This window comes from Leptinotarsa decemlineata, unplaced genomic scaffold, assembly GCF_025532065.1.
Source record: "Leptinotarsa decemlineata unplaced genomic scaffold, Ldec_3_MD MMD2_tig00026336_RagTag_RagTag, whole genome shotgun sequence".
Taxonomy (NCBI): Eukaryota; Metazoa; Arthropoda; class Insecta; order Coleoptera; family Chrysomelidae; genus Leptinotarsa; species Leptinotarsa decemlineata.
The window spans coordinates 3209023-3235796 of record NW_027412692.1 but is presented as its reverse complement, the minus strand read 5'-3'; the positions used below and the strand labels follow the sequence as shown (position 1 = coordinate 3235796).

Genomic DNA, 26774 nt, shown 5'->3' with positions numbered 1-26774 from the left:
TTTTTTCATTCGTGTAATTCAATGTATATATGAAAGTAGTTGTTTCGGGAAGGCTTTTCTTCCAGTTTATGTCTGAAATGAAGAAAAAAGATTTGAAACTTTCTATTTTTTCAGCCTCTTTTTGTTTTGGAACTAACGTTACTGCAGTTTCGTCCTATAAGGACATTTCCAAACTTATACATTAAACAAAGAAAGTTTCAATTGTCTTTTCTTCCACAAACTTTGTGGAGATCAAATCGTGAGGTGTAGTTTATGAAATTACTATGGATCTCCATCCTAACCTAACTTCTGTTAGTATGTTCAATTTCAGTTATTTATATCCTCTGACAAGTCAAAGTTGAGTTTGAAATATCTTCAGTCAAAAGAACGCAAAACGTAAATAACAAGTTCATTTACAAACTTTAGCATTTCACGTTGACGAAGTCACGTGGAAACGTGAAATCGTTCGAGCCCACATGTGGTACTTATGAGGTTTCCAAATCTCTTTATCCGAATAATTATGTACAGACCACCAGACCGGGTAAATGGGTAATTACATTTGTGGCACATGTATGATTTCGTATGAGTAGGTGTTGATTGTTCGATTAGGATCGATTGCCGAAAGCGGATAGAAGGGTTTCTTTCACTGGAGATGACATCTGTCATCTGTGGTCAATTTCTATTGATTTTCCGAAGATAACTTAACAAGCGAAACAACATAAACTTTTTTTTGAAAGTGATTTCAATCTTCTGCTTACATTTATTCTGAATCCTTTCACAGAAAGTTAATCACTTCATTTAATGAATAATAAAATCAAAAAAAAGTCGTACTATAGGTACTAAAGTGAGTTCTCCCCTTATTGATACAACCATTAACACATTTTATCAATATGTCGTTCTCATGAGGAATTTTTCTTCGACAATTGAAAACAGGAAAAGTAATTCATATATTTGAAAACGGGACATAATTTCGATGGAGAATTATTATCCTATTATAGTTCCGCATGTTCTAAATTATTTAAATATGCCTTTCTGAATAGACTTCATTTATTTTTGAACCAGCCTTCCATTTAACCCAAAAGCAACATGGATTTTGTCTAAAGACTGTATCAAGGAGAGATACATACGTATAAGAAAATGAATATTTCCCAACTACGTACACAGTAGGTTCTGGTTAATGCCTGATGATTTTCATTTTAGTCCTGCTGTTGGATAAACGAGGATAAAAATATGCAGCGTGTGGTATTAGCCGGAGAAGTAGTTGTTTTCTGGCAGGAATTAACCTGAACCCACATTGTAGGTATGTTGGGAGAAATTGATGTAGCGTAATTTTATTTTTAAATATTTATTTTCTTATAGAACATGGATTTTGTCAACAAAAGTCTATTAATACAGCAATGTTTTCATTAATAAATCACAATCATCGGAAAAAATTGAAAACCTCCAGTTCAATGTAAATAACATATCTTCAAAAAGTGATAGTAATAGTGTAGAGTTTCAAGGTATTCATCTGGATTAATTTCGGAATTGGAATAGTTATTTCCAACATCTGGTATCTGAACTCAATTCCTTGCAGTTTCTTTTCATTAATTTAAAATCGGAGTTGGATAGAGCTCAAAGATTTAATATCCTATTATGCTCATGTAGACTCTTAGAATTAGGTACGGTATTTGATTCCGGGGAGGGTCAACTATAGCACAAAAGCACATTGTACAATGCATGGACATATTTCCAAAGAGATTTGTGTAGGCTGTATTTTAAAAAATATAATATTTCAACTCTAGCATCAGACTATATATTTGAAATATGTGTGTTTATAAATAAGTCGAATTTTACGTTAAATAAGATTATTCACCACCACGATACGAGAATCATATCATCACGACACTAGGAGTAGCCTGAGGTTGGTTTTGAAACGAAAGTTGACGTTACGTTACGTCAGTTGTCTGTTTCTGTTTTATTTTGATCGTTATAGTTCATGAAGTACTGAACACTTTTTATAAAATACGTTGCAAGGATGTACAAAATAAAGTAGGTAAATTATTGTATGCACAAATCCGATTCTAATTGAGATTTGAGAAAATTGAAAAGTTTGTTTTTATTATCAAATTTGACATCTGACACAAATTGAATCATTCCATTCTGGCGAATCTTATAATTATTGACGTCACTACGAATCGTTTTTGAATACAGGCTCGAATACGATTAAACGCCAAAAAACATCTGAAGTAACTTTATTGACTTTAATCACTGACTAGTGTACATTACATGTAGGTTATACGAACTGTTGCTAAGTTAACCTCATATTTTTGACAGATAGGTACTAGTTTGACAAACAAAATATGACATCAAAATGTCCACTCTGCGGTGTTTTGAGTTATATAATAGTGAATTTCTGCCAGTAGTGCTTTTGGTGCGACTATTATCTATTATAGAAATGAGAAACTGATGAATGTGTGAAATAAGTATTTTCGCACAAGGATTCGAAACGATTTGTGAAAGGCAGCTGACAGATACTGATTTTGTTTCACTGTTTGACTTAGTTCTGAAATATTCCTGATAGAAATCATATATATATATATATATATATATATATATATATATATATATATATATATATATATATATATATATATATATATAGGTGATAACGTTTCCTGTCATTGAAATTTCTGTTCTGTAGTTATAGTTTCATGTAGTAGGTATTACTGTCCTACTTTCATATTTTAGAAAATTATCACGCACTCGCTTCGGAGATACATATATACTACTCATATCGAACAAAAATTTAATTATGAACTCTCACATATGTTTACAAGTTTGCTTTCAACTTGCAATCTGACCTACATTATAAAAAATGATATTTTTTGAAAATAATATATTTCATATAAAATATGGAAAAGTTTGCTATACACAATATATACAAAATAAGTACGTAAAACCATATACATATAGTAATGGAAATCTAGAAACACAAACACAAATCAAATGGAATTTCAATCTTCAATGCAATTTCAATTCATGTCTCAAAATCTTCCCGCTCGGGTTTCTAGGAATGGAGTCGATAAATTTAACTCCTCCCACTAATTTCTTATAATGAGTCACTTTCCCGTTCACCCAACGTTGAACATCTTCTTCATTTATATTTTGGCCAGGTTTTAGGACTACATAAGCTCTTGGAACTTCACCTGCTAGGGAGTCAGGAACTCCTACAACAGCTGCATCAATGATTCCTTCTATTTCCATAATTAAATTTTCCAATTCAGTCGGCGAAACCTATAACAATAAAGCAATCAAATTTCGAATACATTGTCACATCTACTGTGACATTGGTTTGTTATTATATTTATCAGTTTGTACCACTGGTTACGATTCTCATGTTTTGTGTTTTATGTTGGTGGAAATGTCAAATGTCAAGTCATAATAAGATAACTTTCGTTGTTGTTGTGTACTTGTGTGTGATTGTTTACGTCGTTTTGTGTTGAATTCTTTGGAAAAAGAAAGAAATCTTACTCGTAAATCATTATGGAAAACTCTGAAGAAGTGCTGCACAGCCTTGAGGAGTTTTCAAAAACCAAACCCAAGGCCATTCCACGTGAACTAGAGGAATACTTGTGCTTTGTTGCAAAAACAGGCAACCCAGTTTATCAGTGGCCAACAGTTAAAATTCTTTTTCGTGAGAAATTATTGAGCGTTATAGGAGACTTTCATAAATCTTGTCCAGCCGTCAGTATTCCACCATGCCCAAATGCACAATTGTTCAATTACGATATGATGAAAAACTTCATTCTTGAGAAACTCGATACGTTTGCTTCAGCCCCGTTTACTGTTCAAAGGATATGCGAACTTTTGACTACTCCCAGGAAAGAATACAATAGAATCGATAAATACATGAGGGCGTTAGAAAAAAACATTCTTGTAGTGAGTACTACTGAACCAGGCCGAAGATCTACTGAAAACGGGGAGAGTATAATGAATGGTGTAGAAGCGGAACATATTCCAGAAAGCGGCAATTCTAGTCATGACATAAATATTGAGGACATGGATGAATCTCCAAGTTGGCCGAGAGTAGCGACTACAGATGCCCCAGTCCTCTTTGAAAACAACGAGAGTGAAATTGTTTCGAATGAAGCTGAACAGGCTACAGAAGAACCAACAAGTTTCGAGCCTGAGAATGAAGCGAAACCTGGTAACTGATATTTGATGTTTAATCACACATTAGGCCAGTGTTTCCCAAACTTTTCGAATTCACAGCTCCCTTATGTTTTTTGAAGGTTATCGCGGCGCCCCGAACGTAAAGACTACACTAGATATTTAATTAATAAAAGTAGGTAGGTGGCTGTCTGAACGGATTGCATTTTGCAATTACCGATATTATCATATTATCAGGGGATTTTTATTAATAGGTATCGACGTATTGCCTTCACTCCCAGTTATCTATGTTGTAAGAAACATTTTTTTTGAGACTCACCCGTGGCCCACTGCGCCCCAGGGAGCCGCGGCGCACACTTTGAGAAACACTGCATTAGGCAGACTCATTAATTTTTTTACTGTTTAGAAATTGGTTCAGGATCGCAGTTCATTAAGAAAATAAACCAGTTTTATTATGATTAGAAAATGAGTTGGTGTGTGTAGTTTATTCCACTCATTCACTCTACTGCTAGGTGAAATAGTGGTTCAGATCCACAGACTTGCCTATATTCTCACTCATGCTGGAAATCGCACATGTTTTGACTTTTGAGAGTTGTCGTTCTTAAGGGGAGACAACTGGTTAGTATAAAAACAGGTTTCAACAGATTTTTCAATTAGAAGACAGCCCCAAAAAATGTATGAAAGTGACGTGGATGCGGTGATCTTCCTTCTGAGTGAAGGGAGATCATCGTGTTTTGAACTCAGAATCTTCATCAACCATCTCAGTGGCGAGATTTCATCTGATTATCTATTATTTACATGCATTCAGTAATGAAATTATGTTGAAAAAAAACTAATCAAGCATAAACAGTTTATGCTTGAGGAAGCTATTGCATAGCGAAACGCGTGTAGCGGTTTTTGTAAAACCATACAATGAGCTATTGATTAGTTTTTTAATATGAATTTTCATCAAGTATCGGTCAGTTCTATTCAATTATTCAGAAATTATGTTATGTGAATAAATCTTTTCAGATGTTCCAACAAGTAGCACTTTGGAAGAGCCCGAAGTCCAGCACCAGGAAACTGTAATAACATGTACCAGTAGTGAAGAAACAGCCCCACCTTTTGTTTCAATAGAAGCTGTTCCTATAGAATCTTGTGTGACCTCACATCAGGATGTTTCAGATGAAGCTTCGTCTGATGTATCTGTAACTATAACTGCCATACCTCCAAATGTTCAACAAAGACGTAACAGTGTTGAGAAAATGGACAATATCGAAAATGCACCTACAGCATCTGAAGAAGATGTAAAGAGTTCATTTGTGGTAAGTGAATTAGCAATTGATGGGTGCTTATAAAACAAGGTATGTTCTTTCTAGATTGGAGAAACTAAACTGGTTGAAACCACTCAACTTCAAGTAATTCAAGAAGAAATAGTTGTTTCTGAGTCAACTACTGAGTCTACAGAAGTTCCAAAAGATGATGAGCAGCTAACCAGTGAGGCTGACGTAGCGGTGCCAGAATGTGAGGAGAGTACATCCTCTGGGATTGAGCCTTCATCGGCAGAAGTTGTCGAGGCCAAAGTTAGTTCTGCTTTAGAGAAACCTCGGATAGATGAGCTAACTGAGGAGGTTGAAAAACTAGGCAAAGAAGTAGAAAACGATGAAAATGAAGCTAAACAAGCTGAGGTCATAGACACATGTATTACAACAGATGCTCAAGTTAAGGAAGTACTTACCAGTCCTGTCGTGGAACCTGCAAGTTCTTCCATGTCTGCAGATGAAACACAAGTTGAAAATATCGCTGACAGTTCAACAGATTGTAAGGACGAGGTTTTCGGGAAATGCGAAGAAGCTGTAGAAAACTTAGGAGAAATGAAAGTCGAAGAAGTAGAGGAGAAATCAACAATTACTGAAGTGCCTGAAAGCAATGAAATTCCTGAAGAAACTCCCATGGAGCTGGATGTGAGTGAGGACTTTACTAAAAAACCAGAAGAAAGTGAAGAACCATCATCTTCAGAGGATGTTTCCTTGTAGTAAAAGTTTTTAGTTTATATTGACTTTAATAAGAATTCGTTTTATTTTTTATTTTAGGGTTTCTATATTAGTTAAGTTATAACTTTCGCATAATCTCCATTTCAAAACTAGTATAATTGTTTTGTATTCATATTCGAATAGAGGAGGATTAAAACAATTTTTTATTATAAGGATACTCTGGATAAATGGCCTCGTTACTGACTGAAACGCAAATAAAAAATTACAATGACATATGTTTCATTTCATGTGGCTCATCATAATATAATGAATTTTCACACCTTTCAATCTTGGGGTGACATTTTACTTTTTGTTTCCCTAATATTATAGTAAATAAATTAACACGATTGATATTCTTGTATATCATATTTATATTGAATAGAGAAGCAGGCGCGGATTTCAGTAATAAGATTTTTCATCTTAGCTAGATAATATTTGTTATCCGTGGGCCACTGACTTTGGGTTTTACACTGCAGCCGTGTGGATTTATTACATTATTTATTCATCAACAAGATCTACGTTAGTCTACTAATACTATATTAATTCATATGAAATTGGTAGAAAAGGAGATGTCTTGAGAAAACTGGCGGAAAGAAATATATTAATTATTGTATACTGGGTACCAATACACTCGGGTATGCTGATGAGTAAAGGTAATGGGTCTATAAGAAACAAAACATGGAAAAACCTTCATGAAGAGACCATCCAAGAAGAGAACTAAAGAACTTCTTCAACAAAGCAGGGTTCAATTATACGGTTACTTACTGGACACTGTCTATTAGGAGGATACCTGAACAAAATGAGGGCTGTACATCGAAGACCTTAGCTGCAGGCAATGTGATAAAGGGACACATACAGCTTGTCATATTTTACGTGACTGGACATCTTGGAAATATCTTGAAATTATTACAGAATATGGGTCTTAGAGTTGAAAAAATTTTACCAAAATAAATTTACCTGGGGAAACATTTCAATTTTTGCTTTATAGAAGCACAGGAAGAACCAAATATACAATGCTTTACCTAGCCATTTTATTAAAGTGGTTTGTCTAATTGTAAGTCATTTATTCTGCCTTACTATTCACTTGCTATGTTTGCCATGTCAATATATGTAACCTGCTATGTTTGCCATGCCAATATATGTAACCAGTCAATATATGTAAACCAAAATTAACTTTAGAGGTGTAGATTTAGAACATTATGGCGTGAAATGAATTTTTTAATGAATCGCTTCTCACATATCTACCAGAGTTGTGCTATGGTTCACTATGGTAATCACGATCATTAAATGGTCTCTCAGTACTGATAATTATTAGTATTTTGTTATTGTCTCTTCATTCCCAATGTTTATGTTCATGACTACCTGTCATACCTACTAGTTGTCTAATCACTACTACATTATGTAGAAGAATTAACAGAGGGAAATTTGTCATTGTAGATCTTATTCCACATTTTCATATTTCTAAACTTTCAAGCCCGTTTTCAAGTCTATTGTCACATACCATTCTCAACACATCCAATCATTTCTTATTGACTGTGTAGTCGTTCATCAAGGCATATTGAGAACTAGACTTCTCTGGTCTGCAATGTTGTCTTCAAAATAAGTTATTAAAGTATGCTTAGTATGACCAACATACTTTTGAACCATGGTCTTCACAGCTGATATCGTAAATCTCAGACATCATCAATTTTTTGGGGAAATAAGTTTTTGTTTTTCCACTTCTCCATCTTTACACAAAAAAAGTGGAAATCTTCCAAAGAAAGAAAGCAGTTGATTCCAAAATAAATGTTTCATAAAAATGTGTAGAGTTTGTAAAGAAATCACTTTTAGACACAAACTGGAAGAAAAAGCCCTTTCAAAACAACTACTTTCATATAAACATTCAATTGCATGAAAGAAAAAATAGTTTCAAAAAAACTACTTCTATATGGACATTGATTTATACAAAAGATACTGTTATCATCCTGTCTTTTGCATTGTCCAACACTTGTTACAGACAAGTTGGATTGAATAATCTGAATTTTATTCAAAGGCAGTAACAATTCTTGGAAAATTTAGTAATTGGTCTTTCACATTTGATGTATTTTGAAAAACTTTATTTTTGATTCCAGGGGTGTGAGAACCCATAAATTTCAATGAATATACAAAGATTATTGATTTTATGAATAGAAAACGAGGTTTGATAAGAATCCGGAAATTTTGTATCATAGGTAGGTATGTAGGTGCAGATAAAGGGCGGTTTTCAATTGATTTCAAACTTTTCTGAATGAAACATTACATATTATACAGTGCTAGTCAAAAGTCCCCTCCCCCCCTCGTATCTTTGGAACGGGTATACGTATAATAATGAAATTTGGAGGGTGGAAATAAACGGATGTAGGCTTCTTAACTGGTCATAACAGGTGACGCAATAGTCATAAATGACGTCACAAGGCCACTGTGACCAAAAATTTTAAATGGGACCCTATGGCAAGTGACAGCTCGTTTGAAAGGTATTGAAAATACCTATTCAGTCATACCAATTTTGTTTGGGTTTCGGCTGATTTTGATTGATAAATTGAAGAAATACGAAAATTATTGTTTCGCATTTAATTAATAAAGATTTTAAAGTACGCCTCTGGTTCATTGTCAAAAAGGTTGACGTGTTTGAATTATCTACTAGTCAAAAGTGTTTATACCTTGAAAATTTACCTAAGCTATTGTTTAACGAGACGTTTAAGTGTTTACATAGGCAAAATGGTACGTACTGTAGCCGACAAAGTAGCAGCTATCTTAATAATTGGTGAATGTAGAAACAATTTCCATGCAGCGGAACGACTGTTTGATGAGAGGTACCCCGATCGCCCTATATCGAGGGTTTATTTGAGGGAGCTTCTTCAGAAGTTTGAAGCATCAGGTAGTGTTCAAGATGCCAAACGATCTGGTCGACCAACAATTAGTGATGACAAAAAAATTGACATACTTGGAGAAATGGTAGTGAACCCTACTTCTTCCACAGCCCAAGTTGCGTCTATCTGTGAAGTCAGTCAAAGGACAGTACATAGGGTGTTGGCTAAAAACAAATTTCATCCATACAAATTAAAAATGGTGCACCAACTTTCAGATGATGACCCCGACCGAAGACTAGAATTCTGTGAAACTATGTCCGATAAAATGAACCAACAACCAGGCTACATACAGACAATTTGTTTTAGTGACGAAAGTACTTTCTTTCTCAATGGAAATGTTAACACTCAAGATGTGAGGTATTGGAGTGACACAAATCCTCACATCTTTCGTGAAAAACATACTCAATTTCCAGAAAAAGTAAATGTTTGGGCAGGTATTTTGGGAAACCACATAGTTGGGCCTCTTTTTCTCAATGCTAACTTAACCGGTGAATTGTATCTGGAGATGTTACAAACTGATATTGAGGCGTTAATTCTTGAAATTCTAGAAGATAATCCAGATGAATTCGACAACTTGGAAATAACGTTTCAACAAGATGGTGCTCCTGCACACTATTACGGTGCAGTAAGACGTTACCTAGATGAAGAATATCGTGGTAGATGGATTGGACGACGAGGTTCGATCGAATGGCCAGCTCGGTCACCGAACCTTACACCATTAGATTTTTTTCTATGGGGGTACTTGAAATCTAAGGTTTACGCTACAGCACCTGACAGTATTGCCATTCTGAAACAACGAATTGTTGAAGAATGTAGGGCAATTTCCGCTGACACACTGGGACGAGTACGACAAGAGTTTAGCAATAGGATGCATTACTGCCAGGAAGTAGATGGAGCACATTTTGAACACTTATTATAAGAACTGGTTCTTAAATCTTTATTAATTAAATGCGAAACTATAATTTTCGTATTTCTTCAATTTATCAATCAAAATCAGCCGAAACCCAAACAAAATTGGTATGACTGAATAGGTATTTTCAATACCTTTCAAACGAGCTGTCACTTGCCATAGGGTCCCATTTAAAATTTTTGGTCACAGTGGCCTTGTGACGTCATTTATGACTATTGCGTCACCTGTTATGACCAGTTAAGAAGCCTACATCCGTTTATTTCCACACTCCAAATTTCATTATTATAAGTATACCCGTTCAAAAGATACGAGGGGGGGAGGGGACTTTTGACTAGCACTGTATAATAGGAAATAAATAACCCCTTGTGATATCGTTTTCTATGGGACATACTACAAAAATCAATAATAGTAACAATTTTATTAGGTATTATTTCCTAACAAATTTACCTACTCAAATGAAGTCTTGTAAATCAATGTTATGTATTTGTGTAACCAACATTTCATCCTAGGATATTGTAATTCTTTATGTAATTTACTCATTTGTTGAATTTTCGATTTTTAATTACAAAAAACAACGGATCGGTATAAAATAAGTTTTGAAAATCTTTTATCAAAAATTATTTCGAAAGAAATTACTATAGACCTACCTAGATCTGGGAAAAAATGGAATGTTCGATGACTTTTTGACATGTTTGATATTTTCCCAGTTTTACTCGAAACTAAATCTGTATATCATTTTACTCTTTTTCTGTTATTCATATAACTTCATACCAAAGATATATATGGACAAAATAAAATACATATACAATACAAAATGGAATACATATACAATATAAAATAAAATACATATTAACACCTGCTTTCCATTTTCAGTAAAGTTATCCACACATTTTTCTTGCATAACTGCATCCTAGGAAGTGTGTATTGAAAACCTTTGTCAGATTCAGAAAGACATCAAGTGAGTGTGTGTAGTGTTGAGTAAGAATCTTGTTCCATAAGTATCTGTGAATAGGATGCAGAGGGCTCTATATGTACATAGAGACAAAGAGTTTTGAAAATTTCATTGCGAATATATTTCTGCAGTAAGAGTTCAGTTCCTATTTATGCTTAGATCTTTAAAACTACGCAACGGATTTTGATGTGAGTTTTTTAATAGAGTGATTCAAGATGAAGGTTTATATGCTTATCATCACCGAATCTTTTTTTGCAAGAAACGTCCAGTGTCGTAGTACAAATAAAATGCCGTCAAATATAATTTGCGCATGTTGTAACAAATCTTATAAATCGAACCTAATGGTGAAATGTTCAGTTTGCATGCGATTTTTCCGGCATGTATGTGTTAACCATCGCAGTAGAGGAAATTAAGATCCTGTGCGAATAGGATAAAGGTTATACATGGTCTTTTTCGGTCTGCAGGAATATTGGTAGTCAGATTAATGATTTGAGGAGTCTTATATTATCATTACAAGAGGATATTAGAGCTCTAAAAGCTGAAAATAGTACTTTAAGAACCACTACTGAACATTCGCCTATTACAGAATTTGAAGATATTATGGAGGAATTGAATGATCGTAACTCTCGAAAGATGAATTTAATATTATTTGGTTTACCAGAACAAAATCAATCAGATCAGCCTCAAACTCGTTTAGATAAAGATATTTCCGATGTATGTGAAGTACTGAAGACAGTTGATCCAAACTTTCAACAACAGAATTTGAAACCAATTAGACTGGGTGGATTTCATGAGAAAAAAAAACGTCCTGTGAAAATAGTGCTGCAGAATGAATTACAGGTCCTTGATCTGATAAGAAAAGCAAAAAACCTGCAAAACAGTCCATATAAGGGAATATCTATTTCGTTTGCCCACACACCCATAGACAAATTGAACATTACAGGAAGCTGAAGGAGGAAATTAATGCAAAAAATGCCGAGGGTCTACAGAAATATATAATTAAGAATGTTAATGGTAACCCCAGAATAGTTAAAGCTTTAAACAAAATGCGTCCAGCACTTATAGTGAACCAAACCAACGCAGTATCTTATGTTATTATCAGAATGTGAGGGGCCTCAACAGTAAGATTGACTCATTCAACGCAGCTATCAGTGATTGTGAATTTGATTTGATAGTGTTAACTGAAACCTGACTACATGAGGATGTTTCAAATTGTGAACTCTATACAAGCGCTTACTGTGTACATCGAAAAGATCGCAAACTGGAAATGGTGGATAAGGTAACAGGGGGAGGTGTATTAATTGCTGTAAGGGACTTCATAGATTCAGAAGTAATGGATATTAATATATCTTAATAGTTAAATGTCATTTGGAGCATAAAACATTATCCTTAATAGCTTTGTATATACCTGATACGATTGGATTAGTTGAATTTGAGTGTTTTTTTTTGATGCCTTGGAACAGTTAGATTATTTATATGAGGGTAATCCAATTTTTTTTGACGATTTCAATGTTCCGAAGTTCATCGAAAGGGATGTTAATGATCCAAAAACGCGTATAACCCTCAACTACTTTGACATGCTTGAGTATAAACAGTCAAACTGTATAACTAATTACCTGAACAGAATGTTAGATCTAGTTTTTTCACCTTTTTCTTGTTATGTTACCCGTGAAAATTTGTCTTTTGTACCTGAAGATAACCACCATCCTGCAATAAGTATCAAAATAGCTGATATACACATCAAAGAAAATAATTTCAAATTAAACCAATCAAACATTACATATAACTTCAGGAAAGCGAACTTTCCATCTTTTATAGACAGAAAGAAGAAACTGATAGGAGTAATTTAGGCACGTCCAAGGACGTTAATAAATTAGTCGATAACCTATATTCAATTTTATATGACATTTTTGAGGATCATATACCCAAATTCAAAAATTTTAGTCATGTTTATCCTGAATGGTTTCATTCTGATATCATAAAGAACATTAAACAGAAGGCTAAATTCAGAAAAAAATTCAGGAAATTTAGACGTGATGAGGATAGATTTGAATTCCAACGGTTACGTGCTTTGATTAAAAGCCAAATAAAAACCGCACATGATAACTATCTTGCAAAACATACAAACAATGTTGTCTAGAGATCCTAGCAGATTCTGGTCATATGTTCACTCTAAGGATAACAGCACAAGAATATCAGCATCAGTAACCTACTTAGGAAACAAACTCGAGAATCCTCAAGATATTGTTGATGCCTTCAGTAATTTTTTTCAGAGAGGTGTATTCAAAATCTGGCTCACTTTTGAACAAAGTTGGTACAGTGAATACTAATGTTCATATTCAATTTTACCCCATTCTCTGCAACTAAAAAACTGAAGGACAAACTGACATCAGGCCCAGATATGATCCCATCATTTTTGTTGAAGGATTGTGCAGGAGCATTGGCAAAACCTTTAACGACAATTTTTAACTCATGTCTGATATCTGGAACATTCCCAGATATTTGGAAATTAGCTAAAGTATGTCCTGTATACAAAAGTGGTGAAAAATCATATATAGAGAATTACAGACCCATATCTATTTTATGTATGTTTTCTAAAATTTTTGAGATTCTTTTATATAATCGCATATAGGTATGCTTCTGTTCAACGTCAACTATCTCAACATCAACATGGATTTGTTACTAAGCGTTCTACTGTTACAAATCTAGTCATTATTACTCAATTTATTTCCGAAGCATTAGATAACAATGGCCAAGTTGATGTTATATACACGGATTTCTCTAAAGCATTTGATAAAATTGATCATGGTGTCTTGCTCAATGAACTGATGAGTTTTGGTTTTTCGAATACTGCCTGTCAGCTGATGTAATCCTATCTAACATGTAGAAAACAATTCGTCTTCTATAACGGTTATAAATCTAGAACATATATGGCTTCTTCTGGTGTGCCTCAGGGCTCCAACCTAGGTCTTTTTTGTTTTTATTGTTTATTAATGACTTATGTGAAAGTTTAGCTTGTGAGCTGTTATGCTTCGCGCATTACTTGAAATTATTTTCTATAATTAAGGAAGTAGGTGATTGTGTAAATCTTCAATCTCAATTACAATTTCTTGTTGCTTGGTGTAGCAATAATAAATTGAAACTCAATGTGGAGAAATGTAAAGTAGAGTTATAGTCGAAAAAAGAGGTTTATACATTTCTTTATGTAATACAGAATTCAGATATGCTGAGATGTAATGAGATCAAAGATCTAGGGGTAATATTCGATCATAAATTAACATTTGGTAGACATATTTCACAAAAAGTTTCAGAATCTTTCAGAGCTTATGGTTTCATTGTTAGAAATTGCAGAAACATTCATAATATTAAAGCCTTGAAGCTGTTGTATTTCACCTACGTACGTTCGAAAATAGAATATGCAAGTATCGTCTGGAGTCCATTCTAAGAGATTCATAACATAGCCATTGAAAGAGTTCAGAGAAAGTTTTGTAAATTTCTAATTTTCAGATTAGATGGTTCTTACCCTGAGAGAGGTATCAGTAATGATGTCATATATGAACGTTTGGAACTTTTTAGTTTAGAGCATCGCAGAAAATGTGCGTCGCTCATATTTTTATTCAAGTTAGTGAATGAGAGAGTTGACTGTCCTAAAATTCTTGAACAAATTAACTTCAATCTACCACGGCCAGCTTCACGATTTTAGGCCTCTTAGAGCAAAAACTAACATTATGCTCAATTCCCCAATATATGTTATGTGCACAAATTTCAATAGCATTTGTGCCCATGGTGATTTATTCTTCACTAACCTTCATGACATTATTAGAATTACTTGAAGTAGGTAATTAGAATTAGTTTTTCTTTTTTGTTCATTTTATTTTTCGTTTATAGTTGAGTGAATAAAATTTTATATTGTCCTGTAAATGGGTAACTGTTGGACAATAAAGCTATTATTATTTTTTTTTCACCGTAGTGTGCGCTGGTCAGGCCCTATCCCCGAAGCCCCGATACATTTGGGAGGGCGCGCCAGCATTATCAACCAATAACCACTCCCAACAACACCGTGGGGTGAGTGATCATTGGGTCCGAGAATCATGTACCCTGAGCAAGCGCAGTGAGCCAAGAATAACAGCCTTCTGCATCTGTGCGGCTAAGATTTCTGCCTTAGTGCGGCAAGCCGGTATGATTTTAAGATTCGAGAGTAGAGAGGATATCATTCCACCAAGGACTCCAATAATTAGAACAACAATCTTGACAGAGTGATCTAGATAGAGTCTGCGGAGTTCGAAGAGAAAATCTCGATATTTTATCCGTTTTTCCTCCTATTTTCTGACGATATTCGTCTCGCCAGGAGCTGAAAACTCCACGACAAATATCGTTTTCCTCTGGTGGTCGAGAAGGACCACATCAGGCTTATTAGCTTGTATGAGCCCGAGGGTGGGGAACGAATAGTTCTAATAAATTCGGCACTTCTCGTTCCCCACAACGGATTCAATATCCCCCGGAGCGTAGGGCAACACCGGTGTCTCGTCAATACCGTAAGAGTGCCGTAGATGGCAATATAGCACTCTTAGGGCCGCGTTATGTCGATGGATATAGGCCGAGACCGCATATGCTGGACATGCTGATAGCAAGTGCATTAGGGTCTTGGGCGCCTCGCGGCAGGCCCTGCACTTTGTGTCAGGAACTTCTATACCCATCACGCGACTGCGGTAAACTAAGGTGTTGAAGACACCATTCTGGCAAGCCATGATGAACCCCTCAGTTTTCGACTTCAGCCCACTCGACCTGAGAAAAGCGAAGGTCAGGCGCTTTAATAAGCCAAGGTCTCCAATGTTATTGAAGAAGACCACATGCATTGGCTTATTCTTGTCTTTTCGCAGAAGTAAGGTGATCTTTACGGCTCTACGGCTTATTATTATTATTATATGTACCTATAGGTGCATAATATAGTAGAGAAATACTGACAATTTTAGAGGTTTCTAATGTGATATCGTAAATGAACACATATTTTGTGCTTACATTGCAAACACTGGCTAAACCCTACGAGATAAATAAAAAATCTACTACAGTATTGTACAGTACACTTTAAAAGATCTACAAAAAAGTCCGCGATGGTATATGCCCATCTCTTATGGATAACCAAAATAAACATTTATCGTCAAGAAAGGATGGCTTTTCTATTTACGAATAAATTTTAAGCAATACAGCATTAACCTTTACTCAATTAAGTGCCTTGAATACATTGTGCATTCAATATGGATAAAGCATGTAATTTAATTAAAGGAATATTATATTTAGTATCAGCATTACACCCGTGCAGAGCCGAGGCGGTTCGTTAGTTTCCAATCCTCGAAGCAGTTCTCGGCGATTCAATTTTTGTTTCCTGAATTATCAGATAACGCCGTATTTTCATGGGTCTTTGATGCTGAAGCTTTAACATCAAACAATTTTTTATTGGGTACTTCAAGTGTATCAAAAGTTTTAGGAAAATTTGAAGAAAATGACTTGTTCAAAAGGAAACAATGGCGAAAATCTTAATTGCTCAATGATCATTTATGGCGCCGTTGATTCGAAGAATATTTGCCGGTACTAACCAGAAGAACAAAATGGTGCACATCACCCACAAGAAAAATCAAGGTTGGAGACATGGTGATTATAGTCGACAGCCAATTTTTGAGAAATACTTGGCCCAAAGGTGTAGTTAGTGCAACACATCCAGGTGCAGATGGCAATGTACGAGTGGTCGATGTAAAAACAAATATTGGTACAGAAGACCTGTTACCAAACTTTGTCTTCTAGATGTTGATGAACATGAAGAATGGTGATGAATAAGATTTCATCACTGGGAGGGAGTGTTCCTGCGGAAGTTTAATTTAAAACGTTTGTTTATTGTTAATCTTGTTCATTTAATTTTATAGTATGTTTGTGTCAATTTTCCTGTTTAACCCTGTATGAAAGACAATTGAGAGATAGATTTGTAAATAAAAAGTTGTAGACGATACAAAAAATTATCTTTTCATTTCTTCATATTGAACAAAACCAAAGTCTTGACCGTGTCAAAAAGTAAACCCAAGTCATATACACTCACAATTATTTTGCATATTTTCAGGTGAAGTTTTCGTAGTACCCATTCGTCTACAAGTGTATAACACGTCAACAATACTAATAATAATTTATTGGATTGATACTGTTGGTATTTCCTCTTCGAATTGTAGATTTATACTCTGTTAAAAAAATTGTGAGCCGTCACTAGATGCCTGGCAGATGTCAAACATCGGAATTATTTTGTACAAGTTATATGCATAAAAGAACAGATTACGACAAAAACAAATATGGTATGATGTAAAAATAAAATTTTATGATTTTTTTTACAGAAAATGATGCTCACTTTCATTTTCTGAATTATCATTGTCAGACATATTTTATTTTCAATAATTTTTAAAAATTATTCATTTAGTAAAACGCAGGTTATGTATACTATAGTAAACACAACTGTATACGCTTCAGGTATCCAAGTTCAGTGTGGCGAGAGAGATACCGTAACGCCGAACCAGTGAAAAGAGAATCGCACAGTAGCTTGCACATGGTGAATCGTCGTTTCGAAAGCTATCAGTTTTTATTTGAGACTATAGATGTTTTATAAAAAAAAATTTAAAACATCTTCCACTCATCGAATGACGAAATACTACAACTGATTACCAGAGTCGAAAAAAGCAATATCTTTGGGTTCCTTTAGAATCAAATTACACAACATGCTACTTCTAGATTGATATTACTATTTCTGCATCATTACGTTAAATCTCTATTCGTGATCGTTTTGTATAGATAATACAAGAGTAGTACTACTACATGTAAGGTATAGTTTAACAACTGTCTGTCAAGTAAGAGAATTAGGAATTGATTATTGTATTGATGCTGATGTATTATACTCATCAAAAACTAACCTTTTCCCGAATTTCAGAAAATTTGACGGGTATCTAGAAACTCATCTGTCTTTGGTTCACTTGGCTAGCCAACAATTAGAGAATTTGCATAATTCAAATTGAGCCAGTTCAATTAAGATACCTTAGAATCTACCACCAATTTCCAGGTACTCGAGCAGGTAATTATCTACTACCTACTTACTTTCAGGTACCTAATCTGGTACTTTTTCGTATATAACACATCGCTTTACCGAACTTACCAGTAGTGTTTCTTTATTATATGATTAACCAGTTTTGTGAATGAAATTATTGTTGGTGTACCTATAAGCAAGAAATATTTGTTCCGTTGTGAAGAGAAGTTTCTTGTATAAAAAAACATCGTAAATACGTAGTGAATCTCGAAATGGCGTGCGCTAGGAGTCTATTTAGGCACGTTTCTCCACTTTCCAGAAATGACAGTGCAGACAAATCGACTGAGAGACACTCAGCATCTACAAGAGAAACCTCTATGCAGAAGACGGAAACAACAATTGATAGATACAAATTACTCGAGACCATTGGCGAAGGATCCTTTGCACAAGTTAAACTGGCCATCGACGAACTCACCGGTAAGAGGGTTGCCATCAAGATCATGGACAAGACTCATCTTAAGCCTGGTTCTATGTGGAAATTATATAGAGAATCAAGAACAATGAGAATGTTGGACCATCCGAACATATTGAAGTTATTTCGGGTTATCGACACGAAAACAACCTATCACATTATTATGGAATACGCCGCAGGAGGTGATATGTTTGAATATATTGTCCGCCACGGTAGGATGGATGAAACAGAAGCCAGGGCGAAGTTTAGACAGATTGTCTCTGCGGTGGAGTACTGCCACAAGAAGAATATTATTCACAGGGATTTGAAAGATGGAAACATATTGTTTGATAGCGAGATGAATGTAAAAGTTGCCGACTTTGGTTTCGCAAGAGAATTCACCCCGGGAATCAAAGTACATACATTTTGTGGTAGCCTACATTTTGCAGCACCTGAGATTTTTATGAATATAGAATACGATGGGCCTGAAGTTGATGTTTGGTCATTAGGCATAATATTATACTTTCTCGTGACAGGAACTTTGCCCTTTGACGGTTCAACACTACCAGAAATAAGGGCGCGAGTGCTTTTTGGCGAATGTCGGATCCCTTCTTATGTGAGCGCGGACTGTTCAAATATCCTGAAGACGCTTCTGGTTAGAGATCGTTGCAAAAGGCCTAACTTACGAATAATCCAGGAAGATAAGTGGTTGAATCAGGAATCTGGAGGTAATAATAATAATCTAGTTGGTCGGCAGTTGAATATTATTTATGACAGAATATAAGACGTATCGACAGGAATAAATGGAATCAATTTCATATTGATGCAGATCATCATAGTATCTGCTATTTTTCGTCCATTATTAAATCATTACACATATTTCTCGCATTTTCTATTTCTGATAACTCGAACGTAGTAATTGGTCCTAATGCATTTTTTTCCAGTTTTCGATAGTTTCCGCTTTCAGTTATTGAGTCTTACTCGAACAATCTGACTGATGTAGCCGAACAACTATTCAAGAGACATTTGTCTTAAATATTCAAAATAATTACCTGTATATAAATTTGTGATGAACCTTTCAATATTCAATCCATAATATTTCCCTATCCTGAGGGTTCTTGTGATAATTTATGTGGAAGGTGTTTCAATTTTCTATGCAGTGACTTTCACTTTACTGAATTTCTATAACCGGTTGCGCAGTTATTGATGTTTGAATTTGAACATAAAGGTTTGGCAGCTCCGTCACAAATTTTCCGATTTGTTTAAAAATTAATACTGATTGAAAAGAGGAATTAATTAGTAACATAAGTGATAGATAAGGACATACAACGAAAGCATTTTACTTCAACATCGTTATTACTTAGATCTCATGTATAAATTGATTCGACCAAATGTTTGGATTATTCTCCTCAAACCTTTCAACTTATTTTTAAATTTTGGAATGTGTCTGAGGTAATGCTAACACACGTTTCAGTAAAACCAATGTCGAGCGCGGCTATTCGCACATAACAAAACTTAAAGCGCTATAATGAAGAGTGGAACTACTGCGAAAAACGGATTAACGTTTTTCGCAGTAGTAACGTAACGTTCCTTTACTTGGAGAAAGAAAATATGGAGCTTTGAAAGAAACAAAACGAAGAACCAAGAGGATTCGAGGAAATAGAGTTGAATCAACAACGAGAAAATTGATGCAAAAAGAAAAATGCCTACCGAAAGCAGATGATGAAATCATTAGTATAGTATTTTGAGAACGTATAAAACATTGGCTGACAAGACACATAATAGAAATGAAATAATCTTGCTACAAAATGATCTGAAAAATGCGTGAGACAAACAAGGGAAGAATTAATAGGACTGTGTTAAACTAATTACTTTCTAACTCGAAGGAACAGAATACTACTCAGAATGTTATATTTTTAAGTGTAAGATTATTCATTGAAAAAAAATTGAATTTTTCTATAATGGTCCTATTTTTTTCTGGAAAGATACTAGTTCTTCTACAAGTACGCGATATCTCAGCACTAGCTAAAAAAATGGATGATGTCATAATCAATGGTATAATCGAACAGTCTGCATTCGAGTATTCCAATAAATTGAATGATAACTCAAGTATAGTGTATACGAAGTCAATTCGAATGGAATAAAAATTGAATAATTACCGAACGTCGGCAGTTTCTTTGTATGTCATGGACGGCGTGGTATTCATTCGAGGTCTCCTCATTATTTTCATGTGGGAGGTTTTATATGATATTAACTATTAGATTCATCAGACACAGTGCATTCGTATTTCATTCAGCTGTTCGGATTGACTTCGTATAGACTAAATAATCGTTCGAACAATGCTGACTGATCTAGAAGTCATTCAACACTTTGTCATAAGTTAAGTGTAAAAATACAATATTACGAATTTTCTGCAGATTCCAGATTATTTATGAAGTAAAAATTTATTTTTATTAAATACAAAAATTCATTTCAAATTGGGAAAACTCAATTATTTCAATCAGTGACTTTAGTAATAGTTATATTCGATGTACCCCAAACCAGAGATTCGCACAGTCACTTGCGCATAGCGACCCGTGTCCACGGCATGCGTCGCCATACCAGCAATAAATGAAGTTTATTAACTACGTTACATTAGTATAAATGTTTGTAGCAAGTCGTTCAAGATACATCAATAGGTTGATAAAATTTTTTAAAAGATTAATAAAAATTAACGATTGTATATAACATACATATATCACAGATTTCGAAAATGGGTGACATATTCACTGACAGAATAAAAGCAAAATCTCAAAAGATAAGCCTATAATGTTCTTTTAAATTTGGTTATACTAAGGTTCTTCAGTAATTGTAAAGACTATAATCTAAGGTATTTTTCTGACTCTTACTGAAACGGTACCGATTGGTACGAATTCTGTTTGCATTTCTGGTGTTATAATCATGTAGGTATATCTGATTGTTTTGTCAAAGAGTCCGTGTTTTTATGTATTTCTACCAAGACACTGTACAAAAATAAAGTTGGTAGCGGCATTATTTTCAGTTTTAAGAAAAGAGGTTGACAATGATCAATGCAATCGGCATTACTTAAAATTCTGATATCTTTTTTCTGAAGTTTAAAGATTTGCAAGGCATTAGTGGAGTTTCCCCAAAGTATAACACCATAGGTTATAGGTAATGCTCAATAATTTGACTGTATCTGTACCTGATGAAGTATTACTAGTAGAAAAACATAATTTTTGAGTTTTTTTCTGAGTTTAACTTGAAACGGTTAACTGAGAACCAAGTTGTGGCTTTATCTTCTACCTGTTCAGACACTTTAGAGAGTTCTGATGACTCTATGTGAATAGATGAAGGTTGTATCATCTGCAAAGGTAACAGTTTTGAAGGGGTTCATGAAAGATGAAATGTCATTCACGTAAATGATAAACAAAAGTGGACCCAATACGGACCCATGTTTTACTAGTTTGAAATCTGATGTAATATTATTAATAGATACGGCTTGATGACGATTTTTCAGGTAGGATTTTATAAGTGAAAGAGGAATGCCCCTGATTCCATAGTAATGAAGTTTTTCAATCAATATGTCGTGAGAGACGCAGTCGAAGGCCTTGGACAGATCGCAAAGCGTAATTGCTGTGTGAAGACACATCACTGACCACTTTAAGAATAGCTTGTGTTGTTGACCGCTCTCTACGAAAGCCAAATTGACATCCATTGAAAAAATTTTGTTTTTCAAAGTACTGATATAGTCGTTGTTTAAGGATTTTCTCCACAATTTTTGCAAAAATACTTATGATTGAGATTGGACGATAATTCTCGATAAGAGAATTGTCACCTTTTTTAAATAAAGGAATAACGCGGGATAATTTGAATGCACTTGGAAAAACACCAGTAGTGAAAATTAAATTAATCAATTCCGTAAGTGGCTGTAAAATTACACTGCAAGTCTCTTTGATGATAATGCTATTCAATTAATTGGCATCGAGACATTTTGAGTTAGTCAACGATTTGATAACATCTGAGACTTCAATTTCGGTAACTGGACTCATAAAAAAAGAGCTACATGGTACCGGATAGTTTTTGAAGTTCAATATGTCAGTATCTGACACATGAGGTAAGGTTTTTATTATAGTGTCAGCAATCTGAACATAAAAATCATTGAATTTGTCGGGAGAAATGCCGATATCCGGTGACGGGTTGATAGTTTTATTACTTTCAAAATTAATTATTTGCCAGCATGATTTTGCTCTATTTTCTGCTAATAAAATGAAGTTATCATAGGAATGTTTTTTAGAAATTTTCAGTTGCTGACTGTAAATTTTTCTAATATTTTTATAGCCTGATATATATTTGGGATCTTTGGTTATATCAGCTAAATGTTTAGTATTGGCCACTTGTTCTCTTAAATTTTTTAAAGATTCATTAAACCATGAAATGGGTGACTTATTTTTAAAAGAATCATACCACCTGATCGGAAACATTTTTTTAACCAGATCACTGTACGTGTCAACAATAAATGAAGATAAAAATTCAACGACATGGGAAATTTTGGAAGCATTCCATTCAACCTCCGAAAGCGCTTGCCTCAATTTTGATAATCCATTCTTGTTTACGTTACGAGTGTATGTCTTGTGGTTAGAGATTTCCGGATTTATTTTGAGTATAAAATATTGAGCACGATGGTCGGATAAACATGGTTCGGAAACCGCCATTTGGTAAAACTTTTTTTCCAAATTGGCAAAAATGTTATCTATGCAACTAGCACTTGTGGATGTAACTCTAGTAAATTCATGGATGGTGAAAATCAGCCCAAATGATGTTAAAATGTTTTGCAAGTCATTTGAATATGTTGAATTTTGTTCAAAATCGATATTGAAATCACCAGCAATTGGTTTTACATGCGGCTATAAATGTTCCACATAAAAAACAATGTTGAAATATGCTTTTCCCCCGATAAACGACAACTGTCAAATGTCGAAACTTGTGCGAGCTGAAGACTAACGAGGTCTTACCTTTTAACGTGTGATTCTTAACGTGGGTTGGACAATAGGAAGTGAAAATTGATCGTCTGGCCTTGCGATTCGAATCACCAGATCACACAGCGGTCGACTAAGTGAGTGAAGCTATCCACCCACGTGAACCCACAGGGTTACCGTTATAATCTGAATTTTTCAGTGCACGGTATACTTACTTGGTTCCCTTTTACTTTTATCAGTTCTTTGCATCTGTCAACAATATAAAAATATGCATCCTCGTCATAATATGCTACATCTCCTGTATGCAACCATCCATCTTCATCGATAGTTTCAGCGGTAGCTTTCTCATTGTTCAAATATCCCATCATTATCTAGAAAACGAAAGAGAATTCATTGCCGTCTTTTCATTTTTTTAAATTATACCTGTGGTCCTCTCACTAACAGTTCTCCAGTCTCGTGAGTACCGAGTACGTCTCCATTCTTGAGACTCACAATTTTTGCCTCTGTTCCGGGATACGGAATACCTATCGTTCCTATTTTCGACGGAGGAGTCAATTTTGGCATAAGGAAGGTGACTGGAGCACTTTCCGTCATTCCATATCCTGAGAAGCAGAAAAAAACATCAATAGCGAATAGAGGACAAACAAAATAAATGATGTTTGAAGGTGGTTGACAATGTTTCGTGGTGAAAATTAAAAGCTGAAGATTAAAAAAAATTATTATTGAAAAAAATTAAAATTAAAAGATTCCACGACGTTTCGATTGTTAGTATCCACAATCGTCTTTAGGTCTTCCTCTGAGATCTGACTATTTATAGGTCATTCGAGTGCTTTCACCTATCCCCTCTTCCTTCTCTCCGCTTCGTTGGTTTTAGCGGGAGATTACCCTTTGGTGGGAGTTGGTCGTTTTCCGCCTGATTAGAGGTTTCCATATGTTACGTGGCTCTACGCTAGCTTGGCTAAATGCGTTGTTGGACAACATATACGCGGTTTCTTTGAATCTCCTAAACCAGTGTTCCTCCTTGTGGACGATTTCAGCTTGAGCCCACTAGATGTTATGTTGCTGAGTCTGAACATGCTCTGCTATTTCGGATTTGCTGGTTTCTCTTCGTTATGTGTGTTTCTTGTGCTCAGCAATGCGAACTTTCAATGTCCTCTTAGTTTCACCGATGTATGATTCTCCGCACTCGCAGAGTATCCGGTAAATGCAATTCTTGGAATCGCAGTCCGCGTTTGGTGGCCTGGTTTTCGTGAGGCTGCTACGGATAGTATTCCCAGATCTGAAGCAGGTTCTGATGTTATACTTGGATATCCTTTCCGATAATCCTCTGATGTAGAAAATTACAAGTACTGGTTGTGGCGGCTTCTCTTCCTTGTGGAGCTCTTGCTGTCTTCTAGCTAAAGCCTGTTATACCATCTGGGGTAACCATTCCGTTGAAGGTCATTTTTGTTGATGCTTAGTTCCTTTTCGAGATCTTCCTTTATATTACAGAGCCCGAAAGCACTACTAGAGTAGAGTCTTATGAAGGTGTCGTCTACGTATCTCCACGATTGTGGATACTAACAATCGAAACGTCGTGACGTAACTTGGTTTGGAATCTTTTAATTTTAATTTTTTTGTTAATAATATTTTTAATTTTTCTTTGATTTTTAGCTTGTATTAATACTTCATTTTTTTCTGGTTGTTGCTTGTATGTTATTTCTTTCCAATTTTAGTTATTTGTTTAATATTAATCCATTCCATAATTGTCATTTTTACAATTGATATTGTTGTTACAGATAATATATAATATAATCCTGTACAGAAATTACCTAAGCATAAATGCTTGTAGTGCATATTTCTGTACGAGGAAAATTTTTTTCGGAGAGGTGCAAACTGATTGTGCATAGAGTTATATAAAAAAATTGAGTAGAAATGAGTAAACTTGAGCGCTTTTTCATTTTTTCCCTTCATTCATTTATATTTAATTTTTTTTTAAATTTATTCGTTCATTTTATTTTCATAAAATAAAATGAACGAATAAATTAAATGAACGAATGAATGAAAAAATACAATAAAATAACAATAAAATTGTTATTTTTCTGTTAATCTATTTTTTTTTTTCAGATTCTTTCAGGGATTTCAAATCAATTTATATTATATTAGACAATGGAAGTCCAAACTGATGAAATAAAATAAATGATGTTTTTCAAGAAATCATTCAAAATAGTAGTATTTGCGAAAAGTTATTGGTGGAAGATAATATTGAATTTGAACAGATTTTATAATCGTTTTCCATAATTCGAACTAGATACTTCTATAAGGATGGTTCGACCTAACAAAAATACAATTTTTCTGAATTTATTTTTAATTTTCTCCCAGCGATGATCCCATCTCTGTTGCCCGTCCAAATATACTCAGCGTTTTTCTTTGGAAAATAATTGTTCACGAAGGTGATTGCCTCTTTCTTCGACAAAAATCTGTCCTCCAAGGGAAATTTTTAAATAAAGGAACAGAAAGAAGTCGCTTGGGGCTTGATCTGGTGAATAAGGCGGATAGTTAAACAGTTCAAACCATTATTCGTGGATTTTTGCCATGGCAACCGCTGAGATGTGAGACGATGCGTTGTCTTGGTGAAACAGGATTTTCTTTGTCTGCAAATGTGACCGTTTCTCTACAAGTTCTGCCATAAGCTTATCAAGTAATGATGCGTAGTATGCTCTTGTAATGGTTTTTTCTTTTTGAAGATAATCAATTAAAATAACTCCATATCTATCCCAAAAAGCAGTCGTCATCACTTTCCCAGTCGGAAAAACAGTTTTTGTTTATTTTAGAGCCGGTTTACCCCTTGCAGTTCACTGTTTGGACTCGAATTCTTTCTGGCATATAATCACGTATACAAGTTTCATCTACAGTAATCATTCGGCGGCGAAACTTGGGTTTATTGCGCCTAAATTGCGCCAACAGAGCGTTGAAAATGCTCATTGAAACACGTTTTTGGTCTAACGTGAGCAATCGCGGCACCCAAGGCGCGGAGAGTTTTCTCATGCCTATATATTGATTTAATGTGTGATAAACACATTCTTTTGACATGCTCATAGTCTCTGCTACATTCACATCAACTTACTCAAACAACTGTTACATAAAGACGTCCAAAATGGCTGAAGGCTTTGGTGAGTAACTGTCAACAGATGTACAACTGCTATCTTCATGTTAAGATCGAAAACTTTTCAGATCACCCTCGTATTATCGAAATATCCGGGTAGAACAGAGACATGGAAGAGGAATTAAAGAGAATTCAGGTCGAGAATATATCTTTCCTTCACAAAATCTGAGAGATTCACCCCATCTTTGTCAGTGGGGCCCAATTTTGAGCTTTGCGTACCTAATTTTTTTTTATGTATAACTAGTATCGGTAGAG

The 26774-nt window shown here is 34.7% G+C and overlaps 2 protein-coding genes and 1 pseudogene across 2 annotated transcripts in view; 2 read left to right on the top strand and 1 right to left on the bottom strand.

The window, feature by feature from the left end:
- Positions 1 to 2753: 2753 nt before the first annotated feature.
- The window catches only part of LOC111503925 (uncharacterized), a 50372-nt gene continuing 26351 nt past the window's right edge, over positions 2754 to 26774 (bottom strand). Inside the window, exons 7-9 of the mRNA XM_023158367.2 lie at positions 23798 to 23976; positions 23590 to 23745; positions 2754 to 3255 (exon numbers count right to left, since the gene is read on the bottom strand). Of these exons, the coding sequence (XP_023014135.2) occupies positions 2983 to 3255; positions 23590 to 23745; positions 23798 to 23976 (608 nt within the window). The 3' untranslated portion in view covers positions 2754 to 2982. The remainder of the gene's footprint in view (positions 3256 to 23589; positions 23746 to 23797; positions 23977 to 26774) is intronic.
- On the top strand, positions 3354 to 6375 carry PPP4R2r (Protein phosphatase 4 regulatory subunit 2-related protein). The gene is made up of 3 exons (XM_023158376.2): positions 3354 to 4168; positions 5143 to 5435; positions 5490 to 6375. Exons 1-3 carry the CDS (start codon positions 3505 to 3507, stop codon positions 6144 to 6146), a joined length of 1614 nt encoding a protein of 537 aa, XP_023014144.1. The 5' UTR covers positions 3354 to 3504; the 3' UTR covers positions 6147 to 6375.
- LOC111503942 (MAP/microtubule affinity-regulating kinase 3 pseudogene) lies at positions 16228 to 19182 on the top strand (annotated as a pseudogene).